General features: G+C 42.7%; 2 protein-coding genes across 4 annotated transcripts in view; one reads left to right on the plus strand and one right to left on the minus strand.

The window, feature by feature from the left end:
* Window positions 1-6,473, plus strand: part of LOC137331029 (broad substrate specificity ATP-binding cassette transporter ABCG2-like) — a 42,776-nt gene extending 36,303 nt beyond the window's left edge. For both annotated transcript variants that reach the window (XM_067994621.1, XM_067994630.1), the window contains one exon: window positions 1,133-6,473. In XM_067994621.1, the coding sequence (XP_067850722.1) occupies window positions 1,133-1,280 (148 nt within the window). In that variant the 3' untranslated portion in view covers window positions 1,281-6,473. The remainder of the gene's footprint in view (window positions 1-1,132) is intronic.
* Window positions 6,474-7,453: 980 nt separating this feature from the next.
* The window catches only part of pkd2 (polycystic kidney disease 2), a 33,740-nt gene continuing 24,298 nt past the window's right edge, over window positions 7,454-16,895 (minus strand). Inside the window, exons 10-16 of one of the 2 annotated variants that reach the window (XM_067994693.1) lie at window positions 16,276-16,374; window positions 15,357-15,478; window positions 15,139-15,256; window positions 13,159-13,322; window positions 12,106-12,253; window positions 10,894-11,163; window positions 7,454-10,242 (exon numbers count right to left, since the gene is read on the minus strand). In XM_067994693.1, coding sequence (XP_067850794.1) covers window positions 10,936-11,163; window positions 12,106-12,253; window positions 13,159-13,322; window positions 15,139-15,256; window positions 15,357-15,478; window positions 16,276-16,374 — 879 coding nt within the window. In that variant the 3' untranslated portion in view covers window positions 7,454-10,242; window positions 10,894-10,935. Of the gene's footprint in view, window positions 11,164-12,105; window positions 12,254-13,158; window positions 13,323-15,138; window positions 15,257-15,356; window positions 15,479-16,275; window positions 16,375-16,895 lie in introns of both variants that reach the window. The other variant, XM_067994687.1, reaches the window with a different exon arrangement.

Consider the following 16,895-nt stretch of genomic DNA (forward strand, 5'->3'; position numbering starts at 1 on the left):
TCCGGCTTCCCCTTAAATGCATCTATGCTATTCGCCTCAACCACTCCCTGTGATGGTGAGTTCCACATTCTCACCACTCTCTGGGTAACGAAGTTTCTCCTGAATTCCCTATTGGACTTATGTATGCTGCAAGTGCCTGAATTTTACACTATGTACACCCAGCAGACAAACCTTCCACCAGTTGTGCCAAGTCAGAAAATTACCCCTCTGGTCTTGCTTTGCACTCTTTACCACCACCACTATATGAAATCACATTGATTGAATGTATTAGCCTCTTTTCTGCTCAGTGGGAAAGTGGCTTTCAATAATTCCAATCAAGTCTTAATTAGGTGTCTTAATTTATTGAAAGGGGTAAATTAAGATACATTGTGGTATTATTAGCTTGGCAGTAAGTAATGGATGTGCCTCTCAGGATATTAATTATATAGGGCTCGGGTGAGACCACACTTGGAGTACTGTGTACAGTTTTGGTCTCCTTACCTAAGGAAGGATGTACTTGCCTTAGAGGGGGTGCAACGAAGGTTCACTAGATTAATTCCTGGGATGAGGTTTGGCCTATGAGGAGAGGTTGAGTAGAATGGGAATATAATCTCTGGAGATTAGAAGAATGAGAGGGGATCTCATTGAAACATATAAGATGATTCTGAGGGGGCTTGACCGGGTAGCTGCTGAGCAGCTGTTTCCCTGGCTGGAGAGTGTGGAACCAGAGGGCATAGTCTCAGGATAAGGGGTCAGACATTCAGGACTGAGGGTTGTGAATCTTTGTAATTCTCTACCCCAGAGGGCTGTGGATGCCGAGTCGTTGAGTATATTCAAGATTGAGAGAGATAGATTTTTGGACTCTAAGGGATACGGGGATAGGGCGGGAAAGTGGAATTGACCTCGAAGACCAGCCGTGATCGGATTGAACAGCGGAGCTGGCTTGAGGGGCCGTATGGTCTACTGCTGCTCCTTTCGTGCTATTGGGAGAACTGGCCTCCCCATTTGTTTCATCGAAAATGGTGCTAGAAAGCTGTGATTACAGCCTGGGAAAGCACAAACCCAGACGTGGTCATTAGTGCTAAATGCTGGTATTAAAATTCTCTTTTAGATTAAATGCCCCATTTGATCCTTTATTGTTTTTTGGTTACAGATGCAGTGGAAATCAGCACCTTCATGACATCGGAATGGGCACAAATGCGTGGGCCTTATGGCAGAATCATGTGGGATTAATGTCTCTGACCACTGTTTTCCTGACCATTGCATACTTGAAACTCTGCTACATGCAGAAATTTTCATGACCTGTACACTGATGAACATTGTCATAATTACAGCAGGAAAGATAATGAGACACAAGTGATTAATTTGTAGATGAACCTAGAAGAAAAAAAGGGGATGCTTTCGTGCCCAAACTTTGAGCAGGTTTCCTTGGACCGACTCATGCCGTGATTTCTTAGAGAGAAATCTTTCAAATGGACTGAAAATCCTGCAGTCATTCAAGCTACAGAAATTCATCAGGAATTTGCTTCTACCTTTTTTGAACTGATTTACTTGGCCATTAAATTTTTTTTATTTTCTCCACCGCTCTCTGTGCGGTTTGCCCTGAGCCCTCCGTTGTCTGCGTATAAATAAAATTGCTAACTGCCCCCTTCTTGATATAATCAAATGTCCCGTCCGTGACACTGGTAAACACAGGCAAAACCATTAGGGAGAATGAGCATATAACAGGTTGGTACTTTAGACTCAGTCAATCAAATAGCACAGGTGTGTTAAAGCGCAAGTAAATTAATGATCAATTCAAAATGGATAGCAACAAACAGATCATTTATTATATGCACAAAGTCATACCCCACCTGACACAGGATTGTAAGACTGCATTCCTTATTCCAAGCCAATTCAATACAGTTCTAAGCATAAAATGATACTGCCTTAGGAAGATTAAATGGGAACGGGTGATCTTCTGATTGTAAGTTTATAGTCGTACAGGGCACATACTGCAGATGGAAACTTCTGGTGCACTGCATCGTGCAAGGAGGCGGCTCAGGAAATTGACAGATTCTGATTAGCCTTACCCAATGTAATTAGGACGTAATGATGCAGTGGTCAGTTTGAAGTAAAAGAAACTAGTTTTATTTATAAAAGTACAGTCCAGTCACTTGCCACCTAATCTCCCCGATCTTACCTCCCAGCTCCTGCCACAGTCCCTCCCCTCATCCTAACAGACCTCTGTATGACACAGGCGGCCATTCTGCCCCTCGAGCTTGTTCTGCCAGTCAGTCACATCATGGCTGATCTGTACCTCAACTCCATTTACCGACCTTTGCTCCCTAATCCTTGATACCCATCAAAAGTCTATTGATCTGTCTTTTAAAAAAAAAATTGACTCCCCCCAGCAACCAGAGTCTTTTGGGGGAAGAGTTTTCCAGATTTCCACCATCCTTTGTGTGAAAAAGTGCTTCCTGATTTCATAACATAAGAAATAGGAGCAGGAGTAGGCCATACGGCCCCTCGAGCCTGCTCCGCCATTCAATAAGATCATGACCGATCTTTGTCCTCAACTCCACTTTCCCACCCGATTCTCATATCCCTTGATTCCACTGGAGTCCAAGATCTATCGATCTCAGTCTTGAATATACTCAACGACTCAGCATCCACAGCCCTCCAGGGTAGAGAATTCCAAAGATTCACAGCCCTCTGAGTGAAGAAATTCCTCCACATCTCAGTATTAAATGGCTGACCCTTTATCCTGAGACTATGCCCCGAGTTCCAGTCTCTCCAGCCAGGGGAAACACCTGCTCAGTAGTCACCCTATCAAGCCCCCTCAGAATCTTAGACGTTTCAATGAGATCACCTCTCATTCTTCTAAACTCCAGAGAGTATAGGCCCATTCTACTCAATCTCTCCTCATAGGACAACCCTCTCATCTCAAGGATCAATCTAGTGAACCTTCAATGCACTGCCTCTAAGGCAAGTATATCCTTCCAAAGGAGACTAAAACTGTACACAGTACTCCAGGTGAGCCCTGTACAATTGCAGTAAGACTTCCTTGCTCTTGTACTCCAACCTCCTTGCAATAAAGGCCAACATGCCCTTTGCCTTCCTAATTGCTTGCTGTACCTGTATGTTAACTTTGTGTTTCTTGTACGAGGACACCCAAATCTCTCTGAACACCAACATTTAATAATTTCTCACCATTTAAAAAATATTCAGTTTTTCTATTCTTCCGACCAAAGTGAATAACCTCACATTTCCCCACATCATACTCCATCTGCCACCTTCTTGCCCACTCACCTAACCTGTCCAATTCACTTTGCAGACTGTGTCCTCCTCACAACTTACTTTCCCACCTAGCTTTGTATTGTCAACAAACTTGGATACATTACACACGGGTCCCATCATTAATATAGATTGTAAATAGCTGAGGCCCAAGCACTGATCCTTGTGGCATCCCACTAGTTACAGCCTGCCAACCTGAAAATGACTCGTTTATCCCTACTCTGTTTTCTGTCCATTAACCAATCCTCTATCCATGCTAATATATTACCCCCAACCTCATGAATCCTTATCTTGTGTAACAACCTTTTATGTGACACCTTATCGAATGCCTTTTGAAAATCCAAATATACTACATCCACTGGTTCCCCTTTATCTACCCTGCTAGTTACATCCTCAAAAAAACTCTAATAGATTTGTCAAACACAATTTCCCTTTCATAAAACCATGTTGACTCTGCCTAATCATATGATGATTTTCTAAGTGCCCTGTTACCACTTCCTTAATAATGGATTCCAACATTTTCACTTCTAAACGGCCTAGCTCTAATTTTACAGTTATGCCCTCTTGTTCTGGATTCCCCCAACTGAGAAAATAGTTCCTCTATCTACCCCATCTAATCTCTTTATCCTTTTAAGCACCTCGATTAAATCACCCCTCAACCTTCTGAACTCAAGGGAATACAAGCCAAATTTCTGCAACCTGTTCTCATAATTTAACCCTTTAAGCCCTGGTAATATTCTGGTGAATCTACACTGCACCCCCTCCAAGGCCAATATATCCTTCCTTACGTTCAGGTGAAAGTTACCTTGCATCCAGTTTTATCAGTGGGCTATCCGTTTGTAAATGTAAATCAGACGGCAGAAGTCCATTATTTGTGCACATGGCCTGGTTTTCTTCCAATTACCTGAACGTAGACACTTAGCACGGCAGCTCACGCTGGCCGCTCTCCCCCTCCAACCTGAATCTCTCAGCGAATCTGTTCTGTGACCGGCTGCAGAAATCTGAATCTTGAAAATAAAAGACACGAGCAGCTGGGGTTAGGGAAAAGGGCTGCTGGCCCCTGGTTAAGAAATGAGAGAGAGAGAGAGAGAGTGAAAGACAGACAGAGACACAGAGACAGACACTTACACAAACAGAGACTGAGTGAGAAACAGAGAGAGAAAGAAACAGAGAGACAGTTCGCACACCACCAGCCGTGACAGAAGTCGATGAAAGATTAATATTTTGCTTTCTCAAAGCTGTTGCCTGCCAAGATTTTAAATGAACAAAAATATACACATGGCGGACTCACTCGGTTTACATAATGAAGTGAAGGTTGAGATATTTTAGTTGAATTTTATATACTGTACATCTATATAATTAAAAGTCATCATTTGATGGGAGACTATACGACTTTGTGCTACCAATGGAGAGATTTGCCCACCAAAAGCAAAATTGGAAATGCCCTGTATATCATATAGTATTTGAAAAATCACCTGTGACACAGCTGGATTTCTGAGATGCCTGTGGTCTGGGAGAAAATATACATCATTATGTCATAATTTAAAGTGTTAACTTATCAAATGTCATCCTGTACAGTGTCACATATGCAAAGTATTCACCACACTTAACAGATTAAACATTCTAACTCTCAAAAATAGACAGGTTGGACTATCTACCACTCACAAACCAATAGACAGAATTTCCAACCACAAACATCCAATTAAACGGTTCAATTTTTTTCAAAGCTGCTAAACAGGAACTGCATCAAAAAACAAAGTCACAGAGATTAATTTTTCTCATTGCCTTCAGCTACCATGTTGTTTCCTCATAAAAAGCAAAAAAAAAACTGCAAATAGAAAGCGAGGGGCTTTTGGGGCTCCAGCAAGTGCAACCTCACTGCCAACACCTCTCTCCAGCAGAAAGACTACAGCAATCTGACCGTTTGCTGGCCAGGACTGCGATACTTGGTCCCTGCTGACAGCCATTATCTCTGCTGCTAACTGGACTCCTGGGTTGTCCCCTCCCGAACTGCTCTTTCATTCCAGTTCCCCCCCCCACCACCCCCCGCTCCAAGTGCGATAGAAACCCCCCTTCCTCCATGCTGCCAAAACTGTTTCCTGCTCTGCTGAAACCTTAGATTTACCCCTAGGGTGGCCAAACTTCAGCTTTCCCAAATGCTACAGACCCGTTATCCCCACTTCCACCAGACTCCCAGATGTTACCATTGCTCTCACCACTGAGTGCTCTCAGACTCTAGCTCATCCCAAGTGCTCCTGGCCCACCTCAGTACTACAGGCCACCCTAACACAGACGTCTAAGAGACCCCATATCCCACTTCCCCTTAATGAGTGGTTTCAGACTTCATTGCACCCTCCCCAGCTCCAGACACCAGAGCCTCCCAGACATCGTCCACAACCCTCTTCGCCACCTCAGCTCCCTCCAGCTCCTAATCCCCTGTGCCTGCTATCACCTACATGCCAACCCCAGACTCTACAGCCCTCCCACTTCCTCCCTTGCAGCCCGAGTCCTCCACCCAACGCTTTCCTGCCTCACTCGTGTGCGTTTTACCACCTCCAGAGCAGATCACCCCTGGAAGATCCTGATACCCAACTCCAATCCAGCAGAAAACAAAATAAAAAAATACTACGGATGCTGGAAATCTGAATCAGAAAATGCTGGATAACACTCAGCAGGTCAGGTAGCATCGGTGGAGAAACAGAGTTAAACGTTTCAGGTTGATGTCCTTTCATCAGAACTGGAAGATGTTAGAGATTTAAGCTTTTAAGCAAGTGCAGAGCTCCTACCCCTATAGAAGGATACACTGATAGGGTTCGATGAAAATCTCCCCTCCAAGTCACTTACAATTGTATTTTCCAGCTGCCAAATGCCTAGCTTTCTTGCAATAGATGCAAATTTTGATGTAACCAACTTTTAGTAACTTTTAAAAAAAGACCACTAAACAAAATATTACAAAAATCAACAAGCACATTTCTGACGATAAACTGCTCATTAACCCCCTGTAATACAATACTCTCACACATCTTGCAGGTGACACCTCTCTGTCTGAACACGGTGATTGCCTTGGCAACGGGCAGTTGCAGGGGCAGTCTGTAAACACCATGTATTGTTCTATATGTATAAATGCGTAGGCTTCAAGGAGATCTTGAAACATTTGCCTGAGGAAGGAGAAAATCTCCGAAAGCTTGTGAATTTAAAATAAAATTGCTGGACTATAACTTGGTGTTGTAAAATTGTTTACAATTGTCAACCCCAGTCCATCACCGGCATCTCCACATCACATCTTGCAGACAGTTGAATAATTTGCAGCCGTCACCTGATACAATTTTTTTAAAACATAGATGCGTTTAAGCACGTCACGCACCAACCCATCCCTCTCCCACCTCCCCATCCCTCTCCCACCCCTCCACCCCCCTCCCACCCCACCCCCCCCCCACCCCTCCATCCCTCTCCCACCCCCACCCCCCCATCCCTCTCCCACCCCCCCCCCCCATCCCTCTCCCACCCCCCCCCCCCCATCCCCCCCCCCCCATCCCTCTCCCACACCCCCCCCCATCCCTCTCCCACCCCCCCCCCCATCCCTCTCCCACCCCCCCCCCCCATCCCTCTCCCACCCCTCCCATCCCTCTCCCACCCCTCCACCCCCCCCATCCCTCTCCCACCTCCCCCCCCATCCCTCTCCTTCCCCTCCACACCCCACCCCCATTCTCCTCCACAACCCCCCCCCCTCCATTCTCCTCCACAACCCCCCCCCCATTCCCCCCCTCCCTAGGTGGCCTCCAACTTTGTGCATTGTCCTTGTTGGCCTTGAAATTGAAATAACTTGCCTCTGAAGGTGAGATGAGGTTGCCAACAGCCTCATCTCAGATCCTCCAATCTAGGGGGGCTGAACACAACCTACATTGGCTCCCAGTCCAGCAACGGCTCAAATTTAAAATTTCCATCAATGTTCAAATCCCTCCATGGCCTCACCCACCCCCCCATATCCAACCTCCTCCAGCCCTACAACCCTCTGAGATCTCTGCGCCTTCAATTCCGGCCTCTTGTGCATCCCCCTATTTCCTTCGACCCACCATTGGTGACCGTGCCTTTAGCCGTCTGGGCCCTAAGATCTGGAATTCCCTCCCTAAACCTCTCCGCCTCTCTCCTCCAAGATGCTCTGAGGTCTGTTGTGTGAAAAATACAGGAAGAAAATTAATTCTGCTGAAAAGATCGTCTTTATTAAGAAGTAAAGTGCTTGAATACAACAGGCCCATGACCTACAAAATCCACAATCAATAAATGGAAGACTTACAATGTACTGCATCTATCAAAAAGAAAGCTGAACCTCTACCATACAGTTCCAAAGAATAAACAAGATGTACCTGGTTACATTAAACATGAAAAGTGACAATTAAATTGAAGCTGGATACTTGATTTGAGATTTAAAATGCAGAAAATATAAAAACCCGATTTCTACAAAACTACACACTTTATGCATTGGCACGCACAGCGTCAGACACAGCATGGATACCCCATGAAATGATGCACTTCAAAATGAAGTTTGTTAAAGTTCCTACACATCACATATTAATAAAGTCTTTATTTGGTTCATAAAAATTGTGTGATGTATTAATAGGTACAAGTAAATTCTTATTCAACATTATGCAAGTAATGTCAAACCTAGGCTATTTGGGGAAAAAAATATACAATAGGAAAAAAGATTTTCCTACAAGATGTTTCATTTGGCAAAGGCACTTTCATTTTCTATTTGGAAATTCAAACACAGTGACATTTTTCTTAATCCAGATTTAGATTTTTTTTTTGTTAATCTCTGCGCAAGTTACTTGGAAAATCTTGTTGCTCTTGATAATCTGATAAACCAAATGTTTGTATTGTGGAGAAGTGGATATTCAAAAAAAAACACATTTTCAGAATAATTTTACAAGCATCCACTCACTTAACATCTTTATTTAGACTGTTAGTTTCCAGGCAATTCCTGCCCTCTCAGGGATGTCCCGTTTGAGGGAACTTGCTGGATATTTGAGGTGCGATAAAGGCACTGAAGGGGAAGTCTCTCCGAGACCCTTGGGTTTTAATCATTTGCGACTTCGGTTCAACATAAAAGAGGTGTTGGATTCCAGTCCAAAAAAAATCAAATCTCTTTCTCGTAATCAATTCTGTATGAAAGCAGTAAGCCCACAAATTTGTCTGAAATGTTTTGGGCCAATTAATCTTTCTGGTTTTTGAAAATATAGAATCATAGAATATTCCAGCACAGAAATAAGCCATTTAGCCCGAGATCTTTATTAAGGACTTTTCCTCTACATGAAATCCCCCCCAAAACCAATCCCACTGTCCTGCTCGCTCGCCATACCATTTAACATTTCTCCTTTTCAAGCAATTAATATTTTTTTTAAAATTCATGCACTGTTTTAGGAATGGCTTGTGGCAGAAAATCCCACATTCCAACATTACTTTGCGTAAAGAACTTTTTTCTAACTTCCCCTTTGATTCTTTTTGTGATGATTTTGAACTCAGTTCCCTCTCACTGACCAACGACAACAATCTATCACTATTTACCTAATCAGAACCCTTCATAATCTCGATGGCCTCAGCCTTCTTAGCTCCAGTGAAATAAGTCCAAACCTCTCTCGTGTCTTTTCATAACTCGTCCTAATCTGTTCCTTTCCATTGCTTTTATATCCTGCCTGCAGTGGGTGCACAAAACTACAAAATACTCCAAAACCTTTCAAACTGCTCCAAGCTCTGTAAATGCCCCTGGCTATACACCAAGTGAAATTACAGAATTATACAAAGACCTTCGCACCTGAAGTATTCAGTGGGCAACTGAAATAAAAAAAACCTTTTTCATCCCTTGAGTGGTTAAAAATTGAATAACCGAATAAATCATACTATTACAAATAGCACTCCCCATTCACCAAGGCACTTAGATCTCAATGATTAATGACCACATATAACGGGACATCAAAATCAAGCTTTGTAATATAATCCTTAAGTGCAGTGACTGCAGATTCCACCAAGGTGTCTGGGAATGATTCACAAGTGGAAAATGTTGAATGAATTCTTTCGGGTTCCCATGAAAAAGATCAACTTCATTTAACTCAAATCCACTGAAGGAATACGTTAAAACTGAATGTTAAAAGTTCACCTCAAATATGATGGGATTCCCAGTATTGCTCGACTGTTTAAAGTGCCAGTGAGCAGTTCCGAAGACAAGCCATCTCACTATTTACAGGCAATTCCTGCCCTCTCAGGGATGTCTCTCCGAGCCCCTTGGGTTTTAATCATTTACAACTTAGGTTCAACATAAAAGAGGTGTTGGACTCCAGCCCAAAAATCAAATCCCTTTCTCAATCAATTCTATATGAAAACAGTAAGCCCATAAATTTGTCTCAGGTGGTTTGGGCCAATTAATCTTTCTGGTTTGTTTGAAAATATAGAATCAGCCATTTTTCTTTGTTCCCTTTAAATGATTCTTCTCTGTACAACTGATCACCATGGTGGGGGTTCATTTAAATATGAGTGGATTTGGGCTAATGGGATTTGGATCTGCCTATCTGATTGATAACTAAACGTGAATTCCACTGTAATCATTGCTAACTGAATCTGACACTGGGGTCATCCTCAATTTTCACAAGAGGGGAGAGGTTAATACTATATATTTTTTACATTAAAAATATTTTTTTCTTTCACTGCATGATTTTCAGAGGGACTATGCAAATACTACCCTGTACCTGTGAAAAAGATGCTCTGGATAACCAGGACCATAGATACTGTTTAATAATGCCGACTGCCTCATTAGGCCAACAGCTGCAGATCCCATTTACCACTTCAATAATACCTCCCAAGGATAAATGAAAGATAATTATTGAACCTGGGGCAGTCAGTGTTTAAAAATCCACCCAAACGCATGATCCATTCATTGATCTCACCCAGTGGCCACAGTCTCACAGCAACAACCCACACAGGTTTGGAGGAGAGTGCCTGGAAGTGAAAGAAGAAAAGATGGAAAATCACACACCCGAAAGCACAACACTGGTTTTGCTAAAACTCCAAAACACAGAAACTTCACTTATCCGTCCCTCCCACAAAGAAATGGGCAAGGCAATGAAATCCACAGATGTTGACTGGAGTGGGGTGTACAGCAGACATGAAAACTATCGACACATCCTTATGAATGGACTGTCATACACTTTCCCACAGAAAATGCATTTAGAATCTTAGAATCATACAGCACAGAAGGAGGCCATTCGACCAGTCATTCCTGTGCCGGCTCTTTGAAAGAGCTATCCAATTAGTCCCACTCCCCCCTGCTCTTTCCCAATCTATGGGACCAGTTTCTCCAAACAAAACATAGTTAATAGAGACCGTATCATATTCAATTGTGCAATTTTCTTTGAATTCCTTGGTGAAATGTGCATTATATAGTCAATGCCTTCATCCCGCACGGATAATGCGGAGTTTACAAAAAATGCACGATTGCATGTCCAGCTGTTTATGCAATTCACCCCAAAGTGTTTGAGATCATTCAAGTTCAATTGATCAAATCACAGCTGGATGGGGGAAAAAAAATGATTTGAAAAAAAAGTGAAAATACTGATACGCTGTGAGACTGAGGCGACAAAATACATTTACGGGTATATACGTGGAGGAACTTCAGCCCACGGGATTAACAGACTAAACGTGGCTGCCTCCAAGCCCTCCCGGGTCCAGGCCCTCAGTAGATTGAGACGAGGATGGACGGGAGCTGCGGGAACGAGATCGACCGTTTATTCCCATCGGCGTTCCCAGGCGGTGGCTCGACTGCGACACCGTCTCATCGGATTCCCAGCGTTCCAGCTCTTCTCGCACCAAACGCTCCATTTGTTCTCGATGAACGTCGTTGTCACGACCCAGTCGCTCATCCTGCGGGTCAAGCGAATGCTTTGTTACGTCACACGTTGTCATGTTACATAGCTCTCGTTTCTAGACTGTCGGCATCCCAACTAAAAAAAAAAAATCTACATTGATATCCAGGCTCCATTTCCTATCCCCTGTTTGCTAGAAGCGCTATTTAAAGTTTGAAATGAAAAATGTACTTTGTGATTCACTTACCAGGTGCAGGTAGCATACATAGAGTGGATATTGACAGAAAATAACAGATTCCAATAGTCTCTGACGCCTCTATTCAAATCAATTCAACTTCTTTACATCATCATCTTTTTTTACTTTTTAAAATGATATTTCCTGAACATAGGAACAGGAGGAGGCCATTCAGCCCCTCGAGCCTGTTCCGCCATTCAATTAGATCATGGCTTATCTGTATCTTAACTCCATCTACCTGCCTTGGTTCCGTAACCCTTAATACCCTTACCCAACAAAAATCTAATCAATCTCAGTTTTGAACTTTCCAATTGACCCCCAGCCCCAACAGCTTTTTTTGGGGGGGGGGGGGGGGGGGGAAAAAAGAGTTCCAGATTTCCACTCCCCTTTGTGTGAAGAAGTGCTTCCTGACATCACCCCTGAACGGCCCAGCTCTAATTTTAAGGTTATGCCCCCTTGTTCTGGACTCTCGCACCAGAGGAAATAGTTTCTCTCTATCTACCCTATCAAATCATCATTTGTTGAAGCAACAAATCATTCCATAAAAATTCAATTTTTTTAATCCACCCATTTCCAGATATTAGCTGACGCACTGACAGAATGTTCATTGGGCCATGTACATTGTTCAAAAGGAAAATCTTAGAATTATTGATTTGGGGCTGGGTGGGGGACAGAAAGAAATGAAAAATTCTGTTACTGGATGAGACAGTAGTGACAGAAAGAGTGTTAGTGAAGAAATCCCCAAAATAATTCCAACAGGCTCACCTCTGTAACACCATCCAGCAGTCTGCCCAGCACATCTCTCCTCTTCAGCTTGGCTCTCTCCATGGCCTCCAGTTTCACAATGACTGCATCAATTTTTGACACAATGCTCCCAATCGAATGCTCCATGCGATCCACACGCCTCACCAGCCTGAACATGAAGGAAAAAAGGTAAAATAAACCTGGGACAATTTATCATAGCAAAATACTTCTATTTAATTTTACAGGTGCTTTACATAGAATTTTACTACATGGAAACAGGCCATTCGGCCCAACAGGTCTGTACCGGTGTGTTGATACCGGTTCCACACGAGCCTCCTCCCACCCTACTTCATCTCACCGTATCAATATATCCTTCTATTCCTTTCTCCCTCATGTTTATCTAGCTTCCCGTTAAATTCATCTAATGCATTTAATATTCCCAAACACGTACTCACTAAATTACTAGCTTAAACATTTCGGGCATGGATTTTAAAATGTTTAAGAATAATTTTAGGACGTACTGCACAGCAATTTCTACAATGCTTAGTTTTCGATTAAAAGAATTACATTTCTAGAAGCTGAATCTCTTCTAAAGTCGAGTGCTCTTCTCTCGAAGTGGAACTAACTGTTCAGCCGCCCTCATGACTCAGTGGATGAGTGCGTGTGGTTTGATGCCTGGCCATTGTTGAATCAGCTGTTCCCTGCTGAGGCTGTGGTGCAGCAACCGCAAACTGGCCTCAGTGTCTTCAGTCGAGGGAGGGCGACACATCGGCCAAGAATCCCACTCCTAATTGGCAACTAGTAACCCCGGCAGTAAATATGCATGCGTGGACAATGGGGGAGAACACTACCGTGTTTGGCTGTGATACCCCAATCCCTCCCCCCACGGTCCATTAAGCTACTTACACTTACTGTCTAGGCTCATGCGTGAATACCACCTGCTGGGGTGAGGTACTAGATAGCTGGCACCTGTGGAACTGTACCGCGGCATGAGTGGTTACCCTCAGGAGTGAGGACGGGAGGAAAACTGGTGGTGGGGAGTGAATGAAATGGAACGCAAATCTAAATGCTTACACTTGAAACTCTTCATAGGACACCCCACTGGAGCTGCTACCTCTTCTCCTTGAGCTGTGACCACTGTCTTCATCATCTTCCTCCTCAGAATCATCCATACTCCGCGGGAAGCTTCGGCCACTGGCTGATCGAGGTAACGAGCTCCTATCCAGGTCCAAATCATCCTTTGTAATGAAAATCGAGTATTATGGGAATGCTGTGTGTTGATCTCCCCTATTCTGATTGAATCAGAATCTCAACACACACATCACAACCACATAGAACATATAAACTTCACAAACTCTTGTAACATATAAACACATGCATCGTGATCTTCACATTATTTTTCTGAATTTGACGCTAGTTTGTAAGTTGGTGCAGTACAACACTTTGTGCACACGACATCGCAGGGACACTGGCAGGTGACTACTTCCAGTGTAAATAGATTTCTTTAAAAATATCACATCGTTGTGTTATTGATCTAGATAATTTCTCAGGTTCAACATCACTAGTCACGCCCGGGATGGACCTCATCCTGCCCAATATCTGGGGCTCACCCTCTCCTACCCAATATCCAGGTAAATGATAGCACGACCCAGGGATCGTTACAGAGAACCCCTATTCTGTACAATGTCTACTGGAATTTGTCACATGAATTCCCCTCTCTATGGGTGACAGACTGGACGAACATTCTTACTAAATCGAAACACAAATGGTTTTATTTACACAAGAAAGGTGAACGAATAGTTTAGCACAGTGAGATATACATTTCCCTACATGCCTTGATATATTAAACAAAGACGCCCACTTATCGTAAACTTTCTCTAGCTTAATTCCGGCACAGGTACGATGGGCCAAATGGCCTCCTTCAATGCTGTATCATTCCATGACTATGATTCTCCTGCAGAGCCAGCTCTGGCTCAAGTCACTCAGTCTTACAGCTGGTGCTGCGAGTTTCAAATACAATGCCATGACTGAAGACTGCCTGGTTACTGCCAATTTAATTCTTAAAGGTGAAGATTCTGCCCACCAAGTTGTCAATTGCAGACGGCTCCAGCAAATCAAGGACATGCCCTCTTCTCAAAAGGTCCTAGAAACAGGTGTCAAAGCTGGCTGGAGCTTATCTTTTAATGAGCGACTAGGGACTCCTTGTAATCTGACTGTTTACCACACCAGGCAAAATGAACAGAACAACGCCTTAAACAGCAAGGTATCCTATAGCAGCTCCGAGGAACAATGTGGGCAATCTTTGACAGTTGCACAAGACGTTTGGGACTGCAAATAACAGCCACCTGGGTTAATTAACCAAATCTCAGACCATCATTGTGTGGGCCAAAATTAAATTATACCTGAAGGAGTAATTTCCCAGACAGTTCATCTGTTCTGAGCTGATAGCTTTCTGTTAGAGATGTTTTGTGTGACTTAAGGTGTTGAGCACTTACAGGCTGCTTATAGAAGTTCAAAAATTCAGCGCAGACAAAAATCCATTTTGCCACAAAAATATTAGCAAAAAGTGCCTTAGTTAATTTTTTTAAAAATCCATTCTTTACAATGTTTTGATGCTATTTCTTATACTTACCCCATAATACTACCTAACCGACTGCACTTCAAATATAATCCGTTGATTGTAAGTACCTCGGGATATTTGGGGAACGTGATAAGATGCTATATAAACGCAAGTTCATTCTAAGTGTGGCTAGTTAACTAGATTCTAAGCCTCCAACTATGGCAGTGTTCAGAAAACTTCCAGAAGGTTTTCTAGATTTTTCTTCCTTGATATGCAAAATCAAATTAATCTGTGGAGTCTATGCTCAGACCACAAACAATATCTGCTACTTCAGTAATCCATCAATTAAAATAAATTCAATTGAATCACAACAATTTACAAAGAACCTACATTTAAATTTATTAGCACCACATTCTGATTAACAAATCAATTGTACTTGAATAAAGTATACTGCAACTTAAAATAAATCAATCAGAGTTTTATGGCCAACTCACCCGTTCTTTCTCCAAGTCGTCCCTCATCTGCTGATGTTCATGTTCTGTCAGCTCCTGATCTCCATCCTGATCATATTTGGCAAATATTGCTTCTATCTCAGCATCAGTGTGACCTTTCCTACACAGTGCAAAATGCAAGGATTTGCTTTTGTTGTTGAATTAACTGTATACCAACTGGAAACCACCCCCCTCCTCAAGTATGTTAAATTTTACTGTACCCCTTCAGATCTTGTCGTAATTCATCAAAATTTAGTTTCCCTCCAGCTTGACGCAGACTCTCTGTGATGTCATCTACAGTAGTCTTCCTCAGCCGAAGTTTAACCATAGCCTTGTTGCATCCCTATTTAATGAAAGAATTGTAGCTATGATGAATTGTCAAGGCAAGATAACGAGTAGGAAAGCAACCGGACTCAAAAAATCGAAACCTTGTAAAGGTGAGATTTTGCTAACCCAACAAATATAGTATTGTATTATTACATGCCTGAAAACTGGAATGCCTGAACTAAAAGTGACTCTTATTACTGCAGGCATCAGCATTTGTAATTAGGTCCTGCTTGTGTAAACTAATCACTTAATGCAGGATATGCTTTAGTTGTGTAGGCACTAACGCTCCTAATTGCATTGTGTCTGCGTAAACTCATTGCTAATTGTGTAGAGATGGGATGCGAAACAGTGCGGTGCATGGCACCAGGCACCAGCTACGAGGAACGCTGGTAACTACCAATGGTCAAAGAGTGAGTAATCAGCGGTCTAGATCAAGGATGCAGTCTTGGAGCTCTCGATATCTCAGATGCCACCTTGGCACTAAAGATCATCCACGTGAAATACTTAGATGAGAATAACCATGACAATTAAACGTTTTGCCTGAGGCTTTTGGAACCTAAGCAGACCAACAACCAATACCCAGAAGTACCAACAAGACTGCTGTTAGAAGGGTTTTTATAAGTAGGTAGGATTATAAACTCGGGCGTATTACAAGGCAACAACATATTAAGTGGTCAGATGACATCATTATTCATAACCACAAGCTGAATCATAACTATGCTCATCAAAAATCCCCTATGCAATAAGCAAAGCATCAGCAATGCATTCTACAATACAGCAAAGTCAAATTATAATGAAAATAAAATCAAATACCTTCTTGATAAGGTCAGCGAGCTCCATTTCACTCTTCTGCTGGGCCATATCAGCTTTCACTTCAGAGTAGGTGTCGTTAATGATGGCCAAAAACATGTTCTGGTGAGACAAGCAGAAATCGACTGGAAAACAATCTCAAGTTGACATAAAACAGGATTTTAGGAGGAAATAATTGTTTTACAAAATGCCAGCAGATCTCCTGTGTTGTTGTGCAAGGCGAGTTGGAGGATACGCTGCTTTATAAAATTAGGGGCTTTATGAACAAAATGTTCCCGTAAGAACCTGAATCATCTGTTAATATAAGACCTTTACCCATCCCCTTTCAAACAGTAGAAACACGGTCTATATTAAGAGGTCAACTTTAGGACTGAGCTGTTTTACATAACGAGAGGTATTAAGCCAGGTCTTTGTGCAGGTATCAATCTCGTCTGTTTTAGAGTTCAGGCTCGAGAGCTTGTACTATTCAACTCCCTATGGAACTGCACTCATTCCAAACTAAGAAATCCTAGCTGAGCCCAGTTGATACAAGAATCAATCCTGATGGAACTACGGTTTCTGGGTACTTGGCCACACCGAATTTTGTTGACTGGAACACCACCTAACCTGCATCCAAGGGCCAC

The sequence above is a fragment of the Heptranchias perlo genome, chromosome 1, assembly GCF_035084215.1.
Source record: "Heptranchias perlo isolate sHepPer1 chromosome 1, sHepPer1.hap1, whole genome shotgun sequence".
Taxonomy (NCBI): domain Eukaryota; kingdom Metazoa; phylum Chordata; class Chondrichthyes; order Hexanchiformes; family Hexanchidae; genus Heptranchias; species Heptranchias perlo.